Raw genomic sequence first — 23,956 nt, 5'->3', positions numbered from 1 at the left:
GAGGTGTGTTGGGTCATTGTCCAGTTGAAAAACAAATTATAGTCCCACTAAGTGCAAACCAGATGGGATGGCGTATAGCGGTAGCCATGCTGGTTAAGTGTGCCTTGAATTCGAAATGAATCCATGACATTGTCACCAACAAACCACCATCACACCTCCACCACCATGCTTCACGGTGGGAACCACACATGCGGAGATCATCCGTTCCCCTACTCTGAGTCTCACAAGGTGGTTGGAACCAAAAATCTCAAATTTGGACTCATGAGACCAAAGGACAGATTTCCACCGGTCTAATGTCCATTGCTCGTGTTTCTTCCCAAGCAAGTCTCTTCTTCTTATTGGTGTCCTTTAGTAGTTGTTTCTTTGCAGCAATTCGACCATGAAGAGGAAGTCTCCTCTGAACAGTTGATGTTGTGATGTGTCTGTTACTTGAACTCTGTGAAGCATTTATTTGGGCTGCAATTTATGAGGCTGGTAACTCCAATGAACTTATCCTCTACAGCAAAGGTAACTCTGGGTCTTCCTTTCCTGTGGCAGTCCTCATGAGAGCCAGTTTCATCATAGTGCTTGATGGTTTTTGCGACTGCACTTGAAGAAACTTTCAAAGTTCTTTATGTCTTAAAGTAATGATGGACTGTTGTTTCTCTTTGCTTATTTGATCTGTTCTTGCCATAATATGGACTTGGTCTTTTACCAAATAGGGATATCTTCTGTATACCCACCTTACCTTGTCACAACACAACTGATTGGCTCAAACGCATTACGAAGGAAAGAAGGTCCACAAATTAACCTTTACCAAGGCACACCTGTTAATTGAAATGCACTCTAGGTAACCACCTCATGAAGCTGGTTGAGAGAATGCCAAGAGTCTGCAAAGCTGTCATCAAGGCAAAGGGTGGCAACTTTGAAGAATCTCAAATATAAAATATACTTTCATTTGTTTAACACCTTTTTGGTTACTACGTGATTCCACATGTGTTATTTCATAGTTTTGATGTCTTCACTATTAGTCTACAATGTAGAATAAAGAAAAAACCCTTGAATGAGTAGGAGTGTCCAAACTTTTGACTGGAACTGTACATACTCAGCCATCACCATGTGACATCTCGAGACGGAGTTGAGACGACTTGAGACACTTAGGAGACCTTTCAAGACATCTTAAGATACATTTTGAAGGCATGTTTTCGAGCCGGGCAGTACCTCGGCCCACTCGTATCGACAGCCAGGCAGACACCGGAACAAGGATATCAGAAATGTTTCTTGTGCTCCTCTAATGAAATATTTTATTATCGTCATCAGTATGATAGTTTTTATACATTGGTTCATTTTAATTGGAAGATCAGAAGTGGATGGTATATTCACAGATATTTCAACAGAAACAGGTTAGAGTCACAGTAATGCTTAGGGTTTTTATCTGGTCTTATTGTAGTAGAGCCAGTGGAATTAGAACCGACGCACAGACACCCCCCCTGTATGCCAGATATGGTCTTGTCCAGCCGACATCCAACCCAGTCCATCAGCAACACTTCATTTTTGACCAGGATAGCGATTTACGATCGGGGCATTTTAATCTCTCTTTAATATCAGTTTGGGATGTCTTTCTTTTATGACCTCACAATATTTTGGATGGAATATCTGGTGATGAGTATAAAAATTAATATATTTGTTATGATTTAATGTATGAATATTTGACCCCTCTTTTCCAACCCACCTCTAACGACCTAATATGGATGTTCCACTTTGAGAAGAAAAAGTTGGTTATTTTTTTATTGACCACCAACTGTACTAAATCCACACGGTCATATTTGAACGACCACACGTCTAATGACCATGTATTAAACTCCTGTGGTCTTCCTTTAAATTAGCCTACATTTTGTGGGCCGTTTGTGGTAATTCATCTTGACCACTCTTGTATTTAATCCTTAATACACACAAGGAAGTTCAAAAGATGAAGTGCTGTGTGTTCATAACAAATTTCAGTAAGTGCTCGGGACAAATATTGAGAGAAAAAAGAAGATCCACCCCCACCCCACCCCTCCCTAAACCCTTTATTTCTAATACATTTGTTGAGGGTTTCTGAATTAAACTGTGGCATTTCCCAAAAGTATGTCCTCTAGCAAGACACTTGTTTTTACACCTCTCCCACTTCACCCTATGACAACAGCATGACAATATAATAGAACTATGGCTTTCATCTCATACACAGCACAGCCCAGCGTCTACAACACCACTTCATTCTGTAGGACCATTTTTCCAGTTTTTACAAGACTGAAAACATTACAAAGTGACCAGCCAGTAGAGGTATTGTACGTTCCCCCTCCCATACCTTTCTTCCCCAGACAGAACAGTCTCAGAGTGGAATGGAATGTCATCTGGGACTCTCTCACTCCTCTGTGCTTTCAGTGTTACAAACCCTCTTCAGCGGGGTTCCCTTTATGGAAGGAAGGAGTACCCGAGATGTGTTTGAATATTATTTTGGGCGTCCATGAGATCGGCTCAGACCTCGATATTTCCACTATTGTGTCAGAGTATAGTTTCTAACTCTGTTTAAGAGACGATTCAGTATTTCACACAAACAAGTGAAAAAATGTCATCCATTTTCCCCCCTTTTTTTTCTTTCTCCTTCAGTCACACAGAAGTCAGTCTGACAGACTCGGGAGCAGTTGTTATAATACTGAGGAAGAAGTAGTGAAGGTATGTCATGGCCCTGTCTCTATGTACAATATGGCTTTAGACATGGAACACTGCACAGTCATTTAACAGCAGCGGAGAGAGGATGTGGTAGAGCAGAGAGGGGGACAAAGCTCGGACAGCGAGTGGGGTAAAGTCAAGTGTCAAAGTTCACTTTGAGTGTCACCTATCCTGTCACCTGCGTCGGACACCGTCTGACTCCCCAACGGAAGCAGTGCAAATGGTCCTTTCTTCAGTTTTCCAACCCCATATGTCCCAATGTCCTGCCGCCCATGTCTCTCTCTATAGCCCCTCCTCTCTTTCAGTCCTCCTCGGAGCCTGCGGCCCCCCTCAGTCCGTTCATACAGAAGGGGTTGAAGGGATTGTCCGAGGCGGAGAACCCACTGAAGGAGGGCAGGCCGGCCAGCCTCTGGAGGTGGGGGAAGAAGGCTGGGGGGCCCTTGTGGTGGTCGGCGCGCAGCCCCTCAGCACCGAGGTGGGAGGGGGGCAGCTCTGGGGGCGCATAGCGGATGGTACTGGGGGCGTACAGGCTCTGTGGCCCCTGGGGGCCGAGGGTCAGGGGGTGGAACAGCACCCGTCCTGCAGCACCCCCCGCTGCCAGTCTCTGCAACAGCTCAAAGTCAGGCCCGCCCACCCGGCCTCCAGACAACATTCCCCGCTCCTCACAGGGTAGAGTGGAGGAGCCGGACATGGGAGGAGACATGGCGGGGGAGGGCGGGGTGAAAATACCTTTGGGTGGGGCTTCACTGCTGGAGGAGGAGTCTGGGATAGGGGTCGGGGGACTGTCGCCGTTCAGGCTACCGCAAGGGGTGTGTGTGTGCGAGGGTGGGGGTTGTGTGTGTGAGGAGGTGTGTGTGTGTGTCCAGCGACCCCCTGCAGCCAGTGCCTCATGTTCAGTCTTAATGTTGTGGGGACCAGAGAGAGGCGAAGACACTACACTCTTCAGGTGCTGGATTACCGCACGGCCGTTGTGCACCCCGCCGCCCCTCACTGGGGTCTCCCCACCTCGTTTCGAAGGCCCCTCCTCTCGTTTGACCCTCGCGCTGTCTCCCCCCTGCTCCCACGCTCTCTCCTCTCCCTCGCTCTCACTGCCCAGGTCTGAGGCGGCGGACACACTCCCCTCTCTCTGGCGGAACTCTTCCAGGCGACGCCGCGTTTCTGGGGGAGCGCCTTCAGAGTCAGACCGCAGCGGACGCTTCCTCCTGTCCCCTGATTGGACTCCGGGATTATAGATCTCTCTCAGTTTAGAGTCAGGGTCACCTTTACACACAGAGCTTTTCATTGGCTGTGGACCTGGAGACGGGGAAAAGAGTTAGATATTTTTTTCATGAGGAAAAATGTGGATGTGTCATTACATTTGACGTTTTAGTCATTTAGCACACGCTCTTGTCCAGAGCAATTAGAGTTAAGTGCCTTCCTCAACGGGCACATCGACAAATTGTTTACCGTTTACCTAGTGGTCTCGGGGATTCGAACGAGCAACCTTTTGATTACTGGCCCATTGCTATTAACCACTAGTCTACCTACAATCCTATCAATTATGTTTGTGTGAATGATTCAATGTGTACCATAAATGTGAGTGAGTGAGTGAGTGAGTGAGTGAGTGAGTGAGTGAGTGAGTGAGTGAGTGAGTGAGTGAGTGAGTGAGTGAGTCTGTGTGTGTGTGTGTGGTTCCCTACCCCGGGCTTGTGGCGTGAGTTCCGAAGGGGAGGAGCTGGCTTTCAGACGCTCCGCCCTCAGACTCTCTGGGAGCTGCAGCAGATCCAGGGGAGTGTCTGGGAGCTCTGTTCGACTGAGAGAGAGAAAGGGAGAGACGGTAAGTAAAAGACAATGGCCCCTTTTACAGCTCTTAGTGTTGCAGCAAACCACTGTTTTTGTCCCCTGATTTAGCAAGATGGATGGAGGGAGTACATTACAGAGATGGCCTTAGATTAAATTGTGTATTTTGTTTTGTCTCCCATCAACTTCCTTCCAACCATTACCCTCATCTATCAACAACAACCAGCCTCTTCTCCATGAATACCCCTCATCAGCTACCCCAACCCACAATGCTGTATCCAACAAACCCCCCCCCCCCAATTGTACACACACACACACCCCTGCTCTCCCATAGCCATTCTCGCCCACCCGTAAAGAACAGAGCCCAGACAGGATCGGGGGCTGCTGCTGGAGAAGTTAATGAGCTCTTGTAATTACAGCACTAATTAACTAAAACACCATTCAGACCCAACATTCTGACATCCATTTGTTGTAATTATAAAGCGCTGCTCCAATTAGTATTGTAATTCAGCCTGTTCCCCCTTGTTTTTGTCCGACTCCTCTCTTGCTCTGTGCATGTGTGTCTGTTTGTCTTGGAGTGTGTATGTGTGTCTGTTTGTCTTGGAGTGTGTATGTGTGTTTAGGAGCTGGGGGGTTGTGGGTCCTGAGACAGAGACCGAGACAAAGGAAAATATAGAATTTCCTTGAATCCATGTGCGAATACTTGTATCATACCGGTGTTGTAAATTAACATTCTGTAATCAAATGTATATACGGTCATTACAGTTTAGTATATAAAAATGACAGTAGACTGAAGGAGTAGGATGCCTTGTCTAGGAGAGTAATGTGTTGTGCACCATGTTCGACCTGCTACCGTGGCAACGGGGCTGACCTGATGATGTAGTTGACCCAGATGACGTTGCGTTCGTGGGGGGCTTTGTGGTTGATGGAGACGGTGGCACAGGACTGGACCCACAGATAACCCCCTCTCCTCTGGAGCCAACGGTAGTACCCGGTCACCACCTGACCCTTCCTCAACACTGGGGGGGGGAGAGAGAGAGACACAGACAGACAGACAGACAGACAGACAGACAGACAGACAGACAGACAGACAGACAGACAGACAGACAGACAGACAGAAAGAGTGGGTTGCATAGCACTACAGGACTTTAGCAGCAGAGGACACTGATTGCAAAATATGAACTTAGTCAAAAATGTTAGCATTTCAAAAGGCACACACACACACACACACACACGGCGGGCAGTGACTCACAGTCCTCATGGCTCTGTCTGATGTTATCCAGGTCTTCCACGTGGATGAAGTGGTAGCAGGTGTGTCCCACCACCTCTGCCGGGCTCAGGTCCATGTACTCTGAGATCCTACAGGGAACAACGATGGTATTATCCACGTGATGTAAACACACAGATGCACATACACAGGCAAACAAACGCATACCATCTTAACTGAATCAAATACACCCACATACAACTTGACAATATTACCATATGTGCCCCCCCGTGCAGACATCTGTCCCTGTGTGTCGTCGTGTTGCTGTGTCGTTGTGTTGCTGTGTCGTTGTGTGTCACTGTAGTTGTACCTGTTCTCGCAGTAGGTGACCTGCAGGTCCATGTTGACCCGGAAGACAAACATTTGGCTTTCCATGCGCACCTCGTTCAGCGTGGAGGGAGGGAGCGTGTGCGCAAGGGCCACCAAGCCCATTGGCCGACGCACCGAGCGGGCGGAGCCTGGCACCATGGCAGGGCGACAGCGGATTCGCCCGGTCACATGGATCACCTGACAGCAATAGAATAGAGTTTAGAACAACCTGCATGGTTGTATATGTACAGTGTCTCTACTAAATGAATTGTGAGGTGTACATTACTAGAGTTGCAAAATTCTTGTAACTTTTCAAAAATTCTCTGATTATCCAGAAATTCTGGTTGGAAGATTCCTGGGTTGACGAGGGAATAAACAGGAAATCTGGGAATCCTTCAACCAGGGAACCAGGGAATTTGGGGAAAGTTGGTGGAATTTTGCTACCCTATACATTACACACAGTCTTCATGATTTCTAAGAATGGAGAGTTGGATATCTCTGTACATTACACACAGTCTTCATGATTTCTAGGAATGGAGAGTTGGATATCTCTGTACATTACACACAGTCTTCATGATTTCTAGGAATAGAGAGTTGGATATCTCTGTACATTACACACAGTCTTCATGATTTCTAGGAATAGAGAGTTGGATATCTCTGTACATTAGACACAGTCTTCATGATTTCTAGGAATAGAGAGTTGGATATCTCTGTACATTACACACAGTCTTCATGATTTCTAGGAATAGAGAGTTGGATATCTCTGTACATTACACACAGTCTTCATGATTTCTAGGAATAGAGAGTTGGATATCTCTGTACATTAGACACAGTCTTCATGATTTCTAGGAATGGAGAGTTGGATATCTCTGTACATTACACACAGTCTTCATGATTTCTAGGAATGGAGAGTTGGATATCTCTGTACATTACACACAGTCTTCATGATTTCTAGGAATAGAGAGTTGGATATCTCTATACATTACACACAGTCTTCGTGATTTCTAGGAATAGAGAGTTGGATATCTCTATACATTACACACAGTCTTCATGATTTCTAGGAATGGAGAGTTGGATATCTCTGTACATTACACACAGTCTTCATGATTTCTAGGAATAGAGAGTTGGATATCTCTATACATTACACACAGTCTTCATGATTTCTAGGAATAGAGAGTTGGATATCTCTGTACATTGCACACAGTCTTCATGATTTCTAGGAATGGAGAGTTGGATATCTCTATACATTACACACAGTCTTCATGATTTCTAGGAATAGAGAGTTGGATATCTCTGTACATTGCACACAGTCTTCATGATTTCTAGGAATAGAGAGTTGGATATCTCTATACATTACACACAGTCTTCATGATTTCTAGGAATAGAGAGTTGGATATCTCTATACATTACACACAGTCTTCATGATTTCTAGGAATGGAGAGTTGGATATCTCTGTACATTACACACAGTCTTCATGATTTCTAGGAATAGAGAGTTGGATATCTCTGTACATTACACACAGTCTTCATGATTTCTAGGAATAGAGAGTTGGATATCTCTATACATTACACACAGTCTTCATGATTTCTAGGAATAGAGAGTTGGATATCTCTATACATTACACACAGTCTTCATGATTTCTAGGAATAGAGAGTTGGATATCTCTATACATTACACACAGTCTTCATGATTTCTAGGAATAGAGAGTTGGATATCTCTATACATTACACACAGTCTTCATGATTTCTAGGAATGGAGAGTTTGATATCTCTATATATGTCTCTTACTCTGACCTTGTAGCCCGAGGACTTGACGTGGAGGCCTCTCTTGGTGAGGGTGGACTTCATACGGATGAAGAAGCCTCGGTCAGGCGGTTCGTTCCCTGGAGAGAGAGGGCTTGAGGGGGCTATGGAGCGAGACGGGGTGGGGTGGGGGGTTGGGGGGGTAGAGTTAACTCAGGAACAGTCACATTTGGACCACATCTGTCCAGGCCTACAGACGTGTACGTGAGACGTACCAGGCTCGGGGGTCCCGGCCAGGGAGGATGTGGAGGCAGAGCTGGAAGCGCTCTCGGGGGCCACGTGGCAGCCAGCCTCGGCCCTCAGGTGGGGCCTGATGCCCAGACGCTCAGCCATCTCCACATGGTCCGCTGGGTGGATGTAGTCAAACACACTGCTGCCCATCAACTCCACCTGAACACAATCAAATGTAGCGGTGAGGCAGGTTGCAGCGGAGACGTCGCTCACGCATGTGTCACACACACCCCTGTCTGGGGGCCAGACACAGATTACAGTAATACACCCATGACATCGGAAGGATCCAAATCTATTTGGTGATTAAAGTAAGCGAAGAGAGACCAGGGATACAGCATCTTTTGAAGGTCAGATTTGACTATTTGAATCGGTTCATTCATTCCCTATTAATTCATAGGCATGAGCGTATCCAGCCCACTCCCAGAGAGGGATGAAGACCACTAACACCTCCCAGCCATCATCCTCCTGCGTCATAGTGTCCTACTCTAAACATTTAAGGTGATAATAACAGCATTTAAGGCTCTGGCATGGCATCCATAAAAACACAATGAGAGCGGGTTAGATTCCATTCCATTTGATAAAGCGCCTGCATGCCTGCCTTGCTCCCGGCCTGCCTGCCTTGCTCCCGGTCTGCCTGCCTGCTCCCTGCTTGGCTGCCTGCTTGGCTGCCTGCTCGGCTGCCTGCTCCCTGCTTGGCTGCCTGCCTGCAGCCTCACACCCTTGTCTGTAGGACAAACCCATCTATTAAGGATTAGATCCATTTAGTGTGGGCTTTATGGGATTTCCAGCAGGCCTTCAAGGACATCACAGCCAGAGAGCTGAGCGAGGGAGCACAGATTAAGTGTGAACAAAGAGAAAAAAAGGAAGGCTAGCTCCGCTAAAGTGTAACAAAATAATCAGAGGGGAAGAGGAGGGGAGTAAGTAAGAGGGATCGGCGGAGAGATAAAAGTTTTAAAACAGCCCGGTGTTAATGAGTTGCTAGAGCTAAACGAGACGTAAACGGACCCAAATCCCCTGGCAGAGACAGGAAGTCGGCCCTGGAGTACCCCAGGCTTCCCACAGTCCTTTAACCCTCCCTCAGTAAGGGGTAATACAGACATCTGTGGTACTTTACCTGTCAGTCTACAGTCACAGGGAGGAGAGAGAGAGAAAACTATTGGGGAAAAGAGGCAGCTGAAAAATAGAGGAAGAGAGAGAGAGAGAGTAGAGTGAAAGGAGAGCGAGGGAGACAGAGAAAGACACAGGTATAGTGTGTGAGGTGGGGGGGAGGGGAGGGTGAGATAGGGGGAGACCTGATATAAATAATAGCAGGGTGCTTTAATATGTATGAGGCATCCGGGCAGTCGTCCACAACACACTCTCAGCCCACTGCTGACGGATGGAAGAGGAGAGAGGGAGGGGGAGTGATGGGGGCTGCATACTAACCAGTCCAGGATCAATTCCCCCATCCTCCATCCTGCCATGTAGGAGGTGAGGGGGGTTGAGTAGTAGGAACTGGGGTCCTGGGTTCAGAGCTGGCCTCTCCCCGGCCAGGAGAACCGGGGTGAGGGACATGATCACCTCCAGGTAGCAGGGGAGCGGACGGTGGGCTGTGCCCTTGGTCAAGGTGCCTGACCTGGGCTAAGCCTGTCTAAGAAACCCCACTGTCTGGAGAGGGGGCCCGTGGGTAAGCCGGGGCAGAGGGGTTAGGCTGGGGGGACAGGACAGGGCGGTCCACAGGAGGATTCATGTCCTCCAACAACAACCACCAGTTACATTTCCCTTCTCACTTGTTTTTCTTCTCTCTCGCTCTGTCTCTCCTCCCTGAGAGACAGGGATTTGTTCTATTAAAGTGTGCATGGCCTTTCTCCCACCTACGTCCCTCTCTCTTTTTGTCTTTCAGTCCTTCTCTCTCTCTGTCAGCTTCAAAACGTGGTAGTGTGTGTTTTGGAATTAAGGTAAATCTCGATTGTAATTTCGTTTTTTTAAGGCCGGTGGGTTTAGTTCTGTTTGAGGAGATTTGACTAGTGAGGCCATCTGTTTAATGAATAAGAATGGCCTTTGTTGTTTACCTATTCAGTCCCATGATGCATTTCACTTCAACTGCACATTTAAGCTCTATTTGCATACCAAAATCCCCAGTGCGTTATTTCTTTCTCTCTATCCATTGCCATTTGGCTGTGTAGTCTCCTCACATCTGTTCAGATATATTTCATAATTAGATTTTAAGTTTGTGTTTACCAACAGTTAACAGGAGAGATACCGAACTGTGACGCAAACAAACCGGCACGAACACACACACACACACACACACACACACACACACACACACACACACACACACACACACACACACACTACTAGGACAGTCCAAATCCAACTGGGGCGGACTCCCAATCACACCCAAATTCCCCCTTTTAAAATCCACTCAAACACCACCGCTACAGTAATGTCCTCCCCCTTTTCTCTCTCTCATTCTGTATCCTCCATGTTTTTTTCTTCCAAACATACCTTATCACTCCCCTCCTCTCCTCCTCTCCTCCTCCTCCTCTCTCACTATCTCTATCTGTCTCCCCATCCCCCTTGGTGTTTTTTTCTCCTCCCCACAATCAATGGGGCTTTTAAGATGCCTATCGATTTGCTCCCTTAGACAGGCCCTGTGCGCAGGGGCGACACTTTGATTGCTGGGCCAGTAATTACTGTTATTATTTATGCATCTGGTCGAAATGGCAGGTCTTAACATTCACAGTACAAGGGGCCACAGGCAATCAACAGAGGTGAGCACCTGGAGGGGGGAGAGAGAGAGAGAGAGAGAGAGGGGGGAACTAGAGAGACAAGTACAAGAGAACAGTCAGACACACACAAAGGTGGGAACACCCCCAAACACATTACACCATCTGATATGAAAAGAGAGATGATGGGAGTAGCCTGTATGAGTGACTGAGTGTCAGTGTGTGTGTGTGTGTGTGTGTGTGTGTGTGTGTGTGTGTGTGTGTGTGTGTGTGTGTGTGTGTGTGTGTGTGTGTGTGTGTGTGTGTGTGTGTGTGTACAGAAGGCCTTACCTGTGAGAGGCCCAGGTAGATGGAAACAGTCTCTGATATGTAGAGGAATCGTCCCTCCGAGCTTACCACAAACACAAAGCCGTCCAGAGACTGTGGAAGCAACACACACACACACACACACACGCGCACAGCCAGACAGACAAATTAGAGCAATTAGTGTGTATTGAGCAAATTACAATGAGCTGCTGCCTGCCGCTGGAGAACCACCAACAACCAGCCCTTTACCGCTCAGTCTCTCCCACCTCCCCCCCCATCCCCACCAACAGTCCTGTCTGGCTGGCCCCTCAGGTACACACGACACACTACTGGTAAACACCACCAGCCTGTTCAGAGAGTCAACAAGGCACATTAAACACAGAGCAGGCAGACACCAGCGGGGCTGTTTCAATCAGTGTTAATAACGGTAGGACGCCATGGTGTTTCCTGTTGTGTTGTGTCTGTCTGCTGACCAGAGACACCGGTAGGTAGGTAGGTAGGTAGAGACAGGAGGTAGAGACAGGGAGTGGTGATTATGGTGATAAGTGATAAGGTATACAGCCACCCTATTAGGAAGGACTCCTTCACAGAATAATATTTGTTGTAATAACAAGCTTCCACACAACTGAGTAGTGGTGTGCTGGGAAGCTCGGGCCACTTTGCCCCGATGAAAGATTGCTATTTTTGGCGGCGGCGCTAAAGTGGCGGTAATTTATGCAACTGACACATTCGGTATGCAAATGCGGTGGCCGGGGGGTGGGGCGCGGCAAGCCCGGCTGAATGGCGGAGAAATAAAGTGCAATTATCAAGCTATTACTGACAGAGGTACGGCAAGAGGAAAGAATCCTAGCGTGTTCTGAAGCGCTAATTTGATTTCCATCAGTGCCGTTCCCCCTCAGAACGTTCGGCGCAGACGGCAGGCTTTTGTCTCGGCATACCTCTCTCATTCAGGACATTCTATATACACCCCGCCTCTTTCACTTCTATCTTCTATCCCTCCCTCACTTTATCGCCCTCTTTCTCGTTTCTGTACTCCACAGATATTTATTGGTGTTTGAAGGTCATTGATAGTTCTACCGCGGGGCGGCGTCGGTTGTTAAAAAAATATATATATATATATTTTTTTAAACGAGTGTTGACTCGCCGGAGTGCAGACGGTGATCAGGAGGAGACTTCAGAGGGGGTTCACGCGCGTCTGTAAACGCAGGAGGAGACGTGACACAGAGAAGCAGCATCCCACTGTCCGACTGTCACGGGAATAAATATGGCTACCTTATCCCATGAACAATTACAGCACGTTATAACAGTAATCATATTTGCGTGGTTGAATATTTGATTATTGATGGAAAAACATTGAAATAGATTAAACATGGCAGCCAACAAATGTTCAGAGAATGTGCCTCTTGAATAACCTGGCGAAACGTGTACTATTCTCAACGACACGGGAATAAAGGTTAATATAATACATCCACTTGAGATGAAACACAGTGATTTTAAGAGGAGCCTGTGTGTGTGTGTCTGTGTGTGTGTGTCCGTGTGTGTGTGTCCGCGTCCGTGTGTGTGTGATGTTTACCTGTAACAGGTGTGCTCCCAGGTGCTGTTCAAACATGTCAGTAGCCAGAGAGTGGGAGGAGCGTCGCACTGCAGGGACACAGATCACCACGCAACAGATCAACACACAACAGAGCTACACACAACAGAGCGACACACAACAGATCAACACCCAACAGATCAACACAGATCAGAGACAGGAGGCAGCTCATTACTTTTAACAGACACTTCATTGTTAGCCTGCAACTTGAAGTTATACTTTCAATCTTTTTTTGGAATAGTAGTGTAGTGCACATGTGCACACACACAGGCAATCCTTGCACACGCTCACACACACGCACGCTCCACACAGCCTCACCACTCCTTATGCACCCCAAACACAAGCTATCACAGAAGCATTGCCATCAAAGTAGAGCTGTTTACAGAGGTAATTACAACTGACAGGAAGAGAGAAATAGAACAAAACGAGACGGAGAGAGAAACCGAGATAGACAGCGACAGAGAGGGAGAAAGATGGATGGAGATTATGTGTGTGTGTGTGTCACTGTGTAAGAGAGGGAGAGCGAGAAAGAGAGGAGAGAGATGGGGGGGGAAGAATCCACAAATCAAGTTTTTACAGTTTTATTTCAGAAAGAGAGAGTGTGTGTGTGTGTGTGTGTGTGTGTGTGTGTGTGTGTGCATATGTGGCTCTACCAGGTTTGTTTTTGAACACTGTGCTCTGAGCAGGCAGCGGCAGTGTGTGTGTTAATGTGTGTGTGCATGCGTGCGAGTGCGTGAGTGTGTGTAGGGATCACCAGACGTCCATGTGTCGTTGCAAGGCTTTGGGAAATCAATACACGTTATGACAGCAAAATTAAAGTGCTGTTCTGGGTTACAACTGAACACGGAGGTGGGGGGGTGGGGGGCACACATCCATCCCCCATCCGTCTCTTTGTCGTGTCCCTGCCATCGGTCAGCCAACAGAACAGAAGGCATTCCAGTAGACTTGTACACACATACAAATCCCCCACCACACACACACACACACACACACACACACACACACACTCTCATAAATACACAGTTGCCGGACAAAGCCACAGTGCCATTGTGAGATTGGGGTCCCCTTGTGTGAAAGCGTAGGAATATCAATGAGGCTGGTCCATTCAGGTTGAAAGGGGGTCTGGGGCTGGGGACCTTACAGCCACAACTCAGAAGCTAACCCAGAGGGGGAGGGGACCCAGTCGCTCTGCCTGCCTGCCTGGACCATAGTGGCGCTACGGGGAGAGGGCTGGCCCACTGGGGGTCTGGTACCAACCCCCATCATCATAACACACAGCATCGCATGCCCCCCCCGTGGGTCCCTGGAGATGCTGCTGGTGATCAGTGGCGGTGAATACTGTCAGGGGGCCTGAGGAAATGGTGGGTGTGACATGAGGCCAGTGGGGCTGACGGATGAGTCTACACACAGATCCATTTACTACAGTCACTCCACCCGGCTGCCTGCCATGCCTGGGGTCACACAATTGGGTGGCCATGAAACCAAAACAGCCTCAACAGGTTGTGTGTGTGTGTGTGTGTGTGTGTGTGTGTGTGTGTGTGTGTGTGTGTGTGTGTGTGTGTGTGTGTGTGTGTGTGTGTGTGTGTGTGTGTGTGTGTGTGTGTGTGTGTGTGTGTGTGTCATAGGAGAGCTCTTGGGGTACTTTCTATCACATTGACTTTTCTATCACATTGACTCCGTGGTTTAATTTAATTTGAGGAATGGGATGAAGCGTCCACGTTAATACGTTAATTGCAGTGCGACTCGCAGGTCAATGTCGCAGGTCAATGTCGCAGGTCAATGTCGCAGGTCAATGTCGCAGGTCAATGTCGCAGGTCAATGTTGGGGTCTTCCTGATGTTCTGCACTGATAGAAGAGACATTTGATTGCTTGATTTTTATGCGTCTGTTCGATACATAATTTAGTCCAAGTTCACTCATTCATCCCCACCTCTCTCTTTTTTTGAATTTGTAATTTCCCACCCCCTAGCTGTCGACCTTTTAAACCAGTTATGAAGTTACCACGGGGACCAAATACAGTCAGGTCCAAAATGATTGACACCCTTGAAAAAGATAAGCAAAAAAACTAGTAAACAAAAAATACAAATACTGAGCTATATTGTATGTATGCAAAACATTTGTGGACTATTATAGTAGTTTATACCATTACAATTGCTCAGATAAATAGTTTAGTTTGAAGTCATATTTCGATTTTTCTCAAAAACATATGGGTCTACATGAGTGGCAACCTGTTTTCTAATACCGTTCAACACCTCACCATGCGAGGATAACGAACAAAGTATGAGCTTGGATAACATATAGCAGCTTAGTGGTTAGAGCGTTGGGCCAGTAACAGAAAGGTTGCTGGTTCGAATCCCCGAGCTGACAAGGTGAAAGTCTGTTGTTCTGCCCCTGAACAAAGCAGTTAACCCACTGTTCACCAGTAGGCCGTCATTGTAAATAAGAATTTGTTCTTAACTGACTTGCCTCGTAAAATAGTGCCTTCAGGAAGTATTCACAATTTGTTGTGTTTCAGCCTGAATTTAAAATGGATTAAAATGAGATTGTGTCACACACAATAACCCATTATGTCAAAGTAGAATTCTGATTTTAGACATTTAAAAAAATATATATATGAAAAATGAAACGCTGAAATGTCCTGAGTCATTCAGTGTTCAACTCCTTTGGATTGGCAAGCCTAAATAAGTAAAGTAGTAAAAATGTGCTTAAAAAGTCACATAATAAGTTGCATACAAAGGATACAGGCATATCCTAAGTTGCAGGAGAGGAAGGAGGCCAATGGAGGCCAATGGAGGCCAATGGAGGCCAATGGAGGCCAATGGAGCCAATGGAGGCCAATGGAGGCCAATGGAGCCAATGGAGGCCAATGGAGGCCAACGGTGACTTTAAAACAGTTACAGAGTTTAATGGCTGTGATAGGAGAAAACTGAGGATTCTTATCGATGGCGGTTAAGATATCGCTTAGGACCTTGAGCATGGCTGAGGTGCACCCACGACCAGCTCGGAAACCAGATTGCATAGCGAAGAAAGGTATGGTGGGTATGTGGTATTGTGTGTCGATGGGTGAGACAAAACATCTACTTAATCCATTTTGAATTCAGGCCGTAACGCAACATTTGAAATAAGTCAAGAGGGTCTGAATACTTTCTGAAGGCACTGTATTATTAGAGATCTTAGAACCTTCCTCCATACAGAATCTTTCCAGTTGATATTCCTCACCTGGTCTTATGGACGGCCGTCTTCAATTCAAACCACAGATTTTCAATGCGGTTCAAGGCCCGGAGACTGAGATGGCCATTGCACATTGTTGATTTTGTAGTCAATGAACCATTTCTTTGTGGATTTTGACGTGTGTTTGGGGTTATTGGCTTTGCTGGAATATCCACTAGTGGTCATGTTTCTAAAAGAGGCAACCAGGTTTTTGGCTAAAATGTCCTAGTTCTAGGTGAAGTTCATGATACCATTGTAACCTTAACATGGGTGCCAGGACTAGTGGAAGCAAAATAACCCCATAACATCAAAGATACACCGCCATATTTTACAGTAGGTTTGAGGTACACATTTGGGAGGGATCCTAGACAATTCCACTGCTGTGCATTGCCAAAGGACTGTATTTTCATGGAATTTTACCATAGCATCGGTTCAAATTCAAGTGCCAATGCCGTTTAGCAAACTCCAGGGATTTACATTTGTTGGGTGACATGAAAATAGAGCTCTTTGGCCACGCACACCAGTGGAATTGTCTAAGATCCCTCCCAAATGTGTCCTCCAATCTCGTAAAACATTTCAGAAAATGTCTCAGTGAAAGTTTTTGAAAACAGGCATGGCAATCATTTTTACCCCTATATTTTTGAGAGAAAAAAATATTTCTCTTTCTCTGAGCAATTGTTTAAAAATATGAGTTTTCCATTTTTTTTCAGCATACACTATAGCTTATTGTATTATTTATTTGATACAGTCTTTGTTTTTGCTCATCTTTATCAAGGGTGCCAATAATTCTGGACCTGTCTTGTTTTATCTTTCTTTTTCTCTTTTTTACTCAAGTTTACTTATGCTAGTAATCTCTTCATATGTGAAACTCATCACATAGCAACTTGTTTACTGAGCTCCAATTCTGATGGTTATCCAAGAGTGTGCGTGTGTCTGTTACCCCTGTCGGAACAGACAAGAGTTTGAGACGACAGACGGGAGAGAAAAAGCGGCCATAATCGCAACGTCCTTCTCCACCGCAATTATCCTCTCACTCTGCAATCCCTCGCTCCCTCGCTCGCTCCCTCCCGCGCTCCCTGTGTCTCTCTCTCTGTCGCTCCTTCTGCGGTCGACCATAATTTGAGTGCAATTAACTTCCCTTAAAAGCCATCGCCACTTTAAACGCTGGGAATTAGGGGAGAGGCAGACATTGTGAAAGTGAAGGAGAGAGACAGAGGAGAGGTGATCAGGAGATGGTAAGACAGAGAGGGGAAAGAGCGAGAGAGATGACAGAGAGAGAAAAGAGAGGCAGACTAAAAATCAAGAGACAGTTAGACAGAGAGAGAGAGAGAGAGAGAGAGAGAGAGAGTTTTGTGTTGTCTGTCAGTGTAGTCATGAGAAGAACATCTCTACAACATTGTAAAACTGCTAACTACTGAGATGTTCCTGAAGATAGACAGGTTCATATTTCGCATTTCTACAGGGTGGAAGTCATATCTGAAAGAGAGATTCTCTCAAAAGCTCAAATCACCTGTGCATATACAGTAGTCTTGAATAATACGTTAAATGAAAGGTTCAGGACTATCGCACTCTACTGTTGGCCCAACCCACACCACAGACACAATTTGTGAGAAAAAAAAAACATTTTACTTCACTGGTCCTTTCTCTTTCTACCTCTACTTCTTTTCCTCTTCCACCACCTTTCTCCCCCTCCCCTCTCCAATTTAACGGCTTTACTGGCATGGAAAACATATGCTAACATTACCGAAGCAAGTGAACTAGATAATAAACAAAGGTGAAATGAACCATTCAAATTAACAGTGAACATTACACTCACAAAAGTTCCAAAATAATTAAAGACATTACAGGGAAAACAAATATACATAAATGTGGGTTTTATTTTCAATGGTGTTTGTTCTTCACTGGTTGCCCTTTTCTTGTGGCAACAGGCCACAAATCTTGCTGTTGCGATGGCACACTGTGCTATTTCACCCAGTAGATATGGAAGTTTATCAAAATTGGGTTTGTTTTTTCGAATTCTTTGTGAATCTGTGTAATCTGAGAGAAATATGTGTCTCTAATATGGTCATACATTTGGTAGGAGGTTAGGAAGTGCAGCTCAGTTTCCATCTCGTTTTGTGGGCAGTGAGCACATAGCCTGTCTTCTCTTGAGAGCCATGTCTGCCTACGGCGGCCTTTCTCAACAGCAAGGCTATGCTCGCTGAGTCTGTACATAGTCAAAGCTTTCCTTAAGTTTGGGTCAGTCACCGTGGTCAGGTATTCTGCCACTGTGTACTCTCTGTTTAGAACCAAATAGCATTCTTGTTTGCTCAGTTTTTTTTGTAAATTCTTTCCAATGTGTCAAGTTATTCTCTTTTTGTTTTCTCATGGTTTGGTTGGGTCTAATTGTGTTGCTGTCCTGGGGCTCTGTGTGGGGTGTGTTTGTGAGCCCCAGGACCAGCTTGCTTAGGGGACTCTTCTCCAAGTTCATCTCTCTGTAGGTGATGGCTTTGTTGTGGAAGGTTTGGGAATCGTTTCCTTTTAGGTGGTTGTGGAATTTAACGGCTCTTTTCTGGATTGTGATAATTAGCAGGTATCGGCCTAATTACTCTGCACATAATATTTGGTGTTTTACGTTGTACATGTAGGATATTCTTGCAGCATTCTGCATGCAGAGTATCAATTTGGTGTTAGTCACATTTATGAATTCCAGACCTCACAACCATAAAGGCCAATGGGTGCTATAACTGATTCAATTATTTTTTAGCCAGATCCTAATAGGTAAGTTTCATTTTATGTTCCTTTTGATGGCATAGAAGGCCCTTCTTGCCTTGTCTCTCAGACCATTCACAGCTTTGTGGAAGTTACCTGTGGCGCTGATGTTTAGGCCAAGGTATGTATCGTTTTTTGTGTGCTCTAGGGTAACGGTGTCTAGATGGAATTTGTATTCGTGGTCCTGGGAACTGGACCTTTTTTGGAACACCATTATTTTTGCCTTACTGAGATTTACTGCCAGGGCCCATGTCTGACAGAATCTGTGCAGATGTAGGTGCTGATGTATCTAGGTGCTGATGTAGGCCCTCCTTGATTGGGGACAGAAGCACCAGATCATCAGCAAACAGTAACACTGCAGAATGTGTCACTTGGACGCAGTATTTGCAGCACTACTGCAGATATACTGCACTCGACCTGCGGTTGTACTGCAGTGTGATGCAGTCATAGTGCACTCTGACTGCAATCGTTTTTTTTTTTAGAAAGGGCAGCGACCAACCAAGCCGCCTCGCGCTATAGTAGACTAATAGCTGCCATAGATAGGTTATTTATCCTCAAATATCATCACATAGTACTTATCTTGGCTGCATCAAACCGGGACGAGCTGAGTAAGCTCGCTAGCGTTAGCTCGCGATGCTAATTGAGGCTGCAGTGCATGAGCTTTCTCATCCTACAGTTACAACTACCCGAGGCAATCGTATCAGATCCGACCTGTGTCATTATTTAGAATTCTGGATCCGGAACCGCTCGGGTCTCGGGGTACAGGTAGACGACCTCCAGTCCAGCATCACGCTCAACATTAACCTATGTGCGTGCGTCATACTCTCCCGTTTGCTGAAGACTGATGTATAGAGGAGAATTACTTATTTTTTCCCCCCCAGAGGGAACTTCAGTATAGATTTAAGACATAAAAAATAGATCAATGGTTAGATGTACTGCATTACATACAGCAGTGTACGCATTGAGATGTGTGAGGGGGGGCGGTCTCCAGACTGCCATAGATGCATTTGTAAGGCTTTGTTAGAACATCTGCTAGCGGATTGAGCGCGTTTCCACAGGTGCATGAGCGCCAATTGAAGATTGATCGAAGCATTGAATAGATAGATGTGCTTTTCAATGAGATGTCCGCGTCTTGCTTTCACCAGGCCTCTTCCAAGGCCGGGCTCCTCGAGAAACATATTCACCGAACAATGGCAATAAAATCGCATACAGTAAAGCCCATGAGTCCTTCGAAGACTTCCTTGTAAAATAAGCGAGTGCATATGAGAACTGGACCGCCATTGTTTGCCAGGTACATACTATCCATGTCTTCACATCTCATACGGTATCAAAGAGCTATCATGGGTTTCGTCCCATTTCAGGAGGATTTGCTGAGAGTAACAGGGACACACACACGGGTGCAGAAAAAATGATTACGCACACACTCAGACAAACACTTCTGTAACACACACACACACACACACACACAAGCACACACACGCACACACTCCTCACGGGTGCTCTTATAAAACACGCACGCACACACACACACGCACACACACACACGCACACACTCCTCACAGGTGCTCTTATAAAACACGCACGCACACACACACACACACACACACACACGCACACACACGCACACACACGCACACACACCGAATTGTAGCCGAGTTGTTTCCCCTCAGTAACAGTAGCAATTAGACAACCTTTATAATCACACTCTCCTCATTATATAGCTAATTCCTGTAATTACCGAAAGCACCAATAGGCTCCTCCTTCCTTTGTGTATCATCTCTCTGTCTTTGTGTCTCTCTGTCTGCTTCTCGTTCTGTCTGTCTCTCTCACCCCCTCTCTCTGTCTCTTTGTCTGTCTCTCTCTCTCTCTCTCTCTCTCTCTCTCTCTCTCTCTCTCTCTCTCTCTCTCTCTCTCTCTCTCTCTCTCTCTCTCTCTCTCTCTCTCTCTCTCTCTCTCTCTCTCTCTCTCTCTCTCTCTCTCTCTCTCTCTCTCTCTCTCTCTCTCTCTCTCTCTCTCTGTGATGAGGGGGAAGGTCAATCAGGTATAGGGAGATGTGTGTCGGTGCTGTTACAATGCTGTTACACCTACAGTAGCATTTTCACACTGCTTTTTTTTGCAGCGTCGGTGACTGAGTTATCCCAGTTATTCCAGGCTAAGATCATTGGGTAAGGTAAGGGTGAGAGCTCACCTTTGCTGCAGTGGTTCTCTCCCTCCAGCAGGGGGCACCAGGGCGGGTCTCCCTGGCTGGCGAAGGTGCACATGTGCAAGTAGCTGATGGTGAGGCGGATGACCGAGGCCTTGTCCAGCTGGCTGGTGATGGCCCCGGGGAGAGGGAGCATCTTGGCCAGCTCAAAGAACTCAAAGTTCTCCTTGCCGCGACGGGAACGAGCGGCATTACGAGACTTCTCCTTCCGCAGGTTCTGCAAACTGGAGGAGGGGAATGACAGGAAACAGAAGGTATAGGGGAACTGTGGGTGAAATGGGTGTGTGGTTCATGCCACAACTGCACTGATAAGGAACTGACCGCAGAACGACCACCAGTGGGCTTGGTCGGGTACGCTGACGCTGACCCGATAATAGTCATTTAAAAGGTATATAATGACACCCGCGATGTCAGTGAACCAATCTCAATTCCAACCGTCTCCAGCAGATTGTCTGTCTGTGTAATTACAGACAGAAGGTGCTCTATCTACCAGGGTCTATTCCCCTGTCACACTGGTATACACATGACTATTACACAGCACAGCTAGAGCCTCTGCTTCCAACACACACACACGCGCACGCACACGCACACACACACACACACTAGCATCCACACTCTCTCGCTCTTTCTCTGCCTCACACACAGCCATGCGACTGGCTGGCGGATGCTGGGCTGCAGCAGTGATTGAGGGATCAATTGGAGGGGGAGGGGCCGTGTGGCAGTGGGGGCCCAGGGCCCAGGTAGCCTGTCTCTCTGATTGGGTATCGACTCCCCTCAATGGGGCCTGAGTGGTAGAATTATGTTGTCACGGCGACTCCACAGTTTGTGTCTGTGGTAGAATAAAGAAACAGCATTTCTCCCCCGTGTCTGTCACCCCGCTCCTCCGCTCTCTCCACTGGCTTCCAGTTGAAGCTCGCATCCGCTACAAGACCATGGTGCTCGCCTACGGAGCTGTGAGGGGAACGGCACCTCAGTACCTCCAGGCTCTGATCAGGCCCTACACCCAAACAAGGGCACTGCGTTCATCCACCTCTGGCCTGCTCGCCTCCCTACCACTGAGGAAGTACAGTTCCCGCTCAGCCCAGTCAAAACTGTTCGCTGCTCTGGCCCCCCAATGGTGGAACAAACTCCCTCACGACGCCAGGACAGCGGAGTCAATCACCACCTTCCGGAGACACCTGAAACCCCACCTCTTCAAGGAATACCTAGGATAGGGTAAGTAAGGGTAGGTAATCCTTCTCCCCCAACAAGATTTAGATGCAAGTGGCTGTTCCACTGGTTGTCATAAGGTGTATGCACCAATTTGTAAGTCGCTCTGGATAAGAGCGTCTGCTAAATGACTTAAATGTAAATGATGTAAATGTCTGTGACATCGATTCTCATTCCGGGCCTGCAGACTGCCTGCCATGGGAGGGAGGGTGTGTGTGTATGTGTGTGTGTGTGTGCGTGTGTGTGTGTGTGTGTGTGTGTGTGTGTGTGTGTGTGTGTGTGTGTGTGTGTGTGTGTGTGTGTGTGTGTGTGTGTGTGTGTGTGTGAGAGAGGGCAATAGAGAGAGAGAAATTGAGAAAATAAAATGTGTGTGTACGCATGTTTCCGTGTGTGTGTGTGTGTGTGTACGGTTGTGTGCTATTGCATGTGTGTGGTATTTGTCCATATCAGCCAACATGTCGGTGTTACCCCGGTCGGTCTGTGTTCTCCAGGGTGTGTAAACAGCTGTGTTTAGAATAGCTCTGTCCTCCACAGCGTCTCATTATTATACGAGCTCAACTCACCTGAGAGGACAATCGATACTCACCCATTGATTCTGCTTAGTTTTTATATCCGCCTATAAATGACCGCCCCATTAATAATTCCAGCCAAATGTACGTAATCTCCCACTAAGGGAAAGGGATTAACAACCATGACAGCCAAGGCTACAGAGCAATAAGCATTTTACTATACAGTACAGAGTGTGTGAGAGGGGCTGTGTGGGTGTGATAGTTTAGAATATGAGTAAGTGTTTGTGTGTGTTAGCACTCGCTATGCAATGCCATTATGTGTGTGTGTGTGTGTATTTCTCACCAGGGCAGGGTGGGGGGTTTGGCCAGTAGTCCCTGTAGGAAGTCCCACTCCACGCTCACACACTTTCCCTCGCTGACGAACGGCATGGTCGCCATCCTCCAATCACATGCAGCCGCCACCTCTAACGGAGGCTGCGATTGGCTGAGGCTGTGACAGGCTCAGACCCCCTGCAGGAGTGAGGAAGCGAGAGAGAGAGAGAGAGAAAGAAAGAGCGAGAGAGAACGAGAGAGAGAGAGAGAAAGAAAGAGCGAGAGAGAACGAGAGAGAGAGAGGGGGGAAAAATGATGGTTAGTTAGGTATGCCTGTGTAACCGATGTGAAATGGCTAGCGAGTTAGCGGGGTGCGCGCTAATAGCGTTTCAATCGGTGACGTCACTCCCTCTGTGACCTTGAAGTAGTTGCTCCCCTTGCCCTGCAAAGGCCACGGCTTTTGTGGAGCGATGGGTGACGATGCTTCGAGGGTGGCTGTTGTCGATGTGTGCAGAGGGTCCCTGGTTGGAGCCCAGGTCGGGGCGAGGAGAGGGACGGAAGCTATATTGTTACACGTCTCTATAAAAGCTTTGAAGAATGTCCACTGTGCTATAAAAAAAAAGCCATTCAGTACAGAAGTCTCACTCCGGTTAGCAAAGACAGGGCAAAGCAGAGAGTTGAAGACCCCCCCCCTGCCTCCCCCACACACTCACCCTCTAGCTCCCAGTTCCACCAGCGGTGCCAGTTGGCTGGCATCCCTCTCCCCTCCCCCTCTCTGCCTCTGTGCTCTGGTGAACTTTAAAAGGTCAACGTGGCCTGCAGCAGCATGGTGTCCTGCCCTGCGGCCAGGGCTGACCTCTCTACCATGGGGTCAACAGTACCAGGGGAGGGGGAACCAGGCTGGGGTAGGGAGCTGGGATATGTAGACCCAGACCGGGCCGGCCGAGCCATCACGTTACGTTGAGATTTCAATTAAATGACTTTCTATTTAAACTTGGCAATCCAGAACTATAATTTAGCATAATTTGGTGAGATGTTTCCTTAGTCTACAAGAGAACACTTTCTAGTGCATTTAA

The 23,956-nt window shown here is 47.0% G+C and overlaps 1 protein-coding gene across 7 annotated transcripts in view; it reads right to left on the bottom strand.

The window, feature by feature from the left end:
- Positions 1-1,238: 1,238 nt before the first annotated feature.
- npas1 (neuronal PAS domain protein 1) overlaps positions 1,239-23,956 on the bottom strand; it is a 36,001-nt gene continuing 13,283 nt past the window's right edge. For 6 of the 7 annotated variants that reach the window (XM_052467312.1, XM_052467309.1, XM_052467313.1 and 3 more), the window contains 11 exons: positions 22,912-23,078; positions 20,836-21,074; positions 12,670-12,737; positions 11,121-11,210; positions 8,064-8,238; positions 7,834-7,952; positions 6,048-6,244; positions 5,723-5,829; positions 5,342-5,489; positions 4,371-4,483; positions 1,239-3,984 (listed from right to left, as the gene is read on the bottom strand). In XM_052467312.1, coding sequence (XP_052323272.1) covers positions 2,993-3,984; positions 4,371-4,483; positions 5,342-5,489; positions 5,723-5,829; positions 6,048-6,244; positions 7,834-7,952; positions 8,064-8,238; positions 11,121-11,210; positions 12,670-12,737; positions 20,836-21,074; positions 22,912-23,006 — 2,343 coding nt within the window. In that variant the 5' untranslated portion in view covers positions 23,007-23,078 and the 3' untranslated portion in view covers positions 1,239-2,992. The remainder of the gene's footprint in view (positions 3,985-4,370; positions 4,484-5,341; positions 5,490-5,722; positions 5,830-6,047; positions 6,245-7,833; positions 7,953-8,063; positions 8,239-11,120; positions 11,211-12,669; positions 12,738-20,835; positions 21,075-22,911; positions 23,079-23,956) is intronic. The other variant, XM_052467314.1, reaches the window with a different exon arrangement.

This window comes from Oncorhynchus keta, chromosome 18 (genome assembly GCF_023373465.1).
Source record: "Oncorhynchus keta strain PuntledgeMale-10-30-2019 chromosome 18, Oket_V2, whole genome shotgun sequence".
NCBI classification, from domain to species: domain Eukaryota; kingdom Metazoa; phylum Chordata; class Actinopteri; order Salmoniformes; family Salmonidae; genus Oncorhynchus; species Oncorhynchus keta.
Note: the sequence above shows the minus strand (reverse complement) of the source record. Positions and strands in the feature narration are given on the sequence as shown.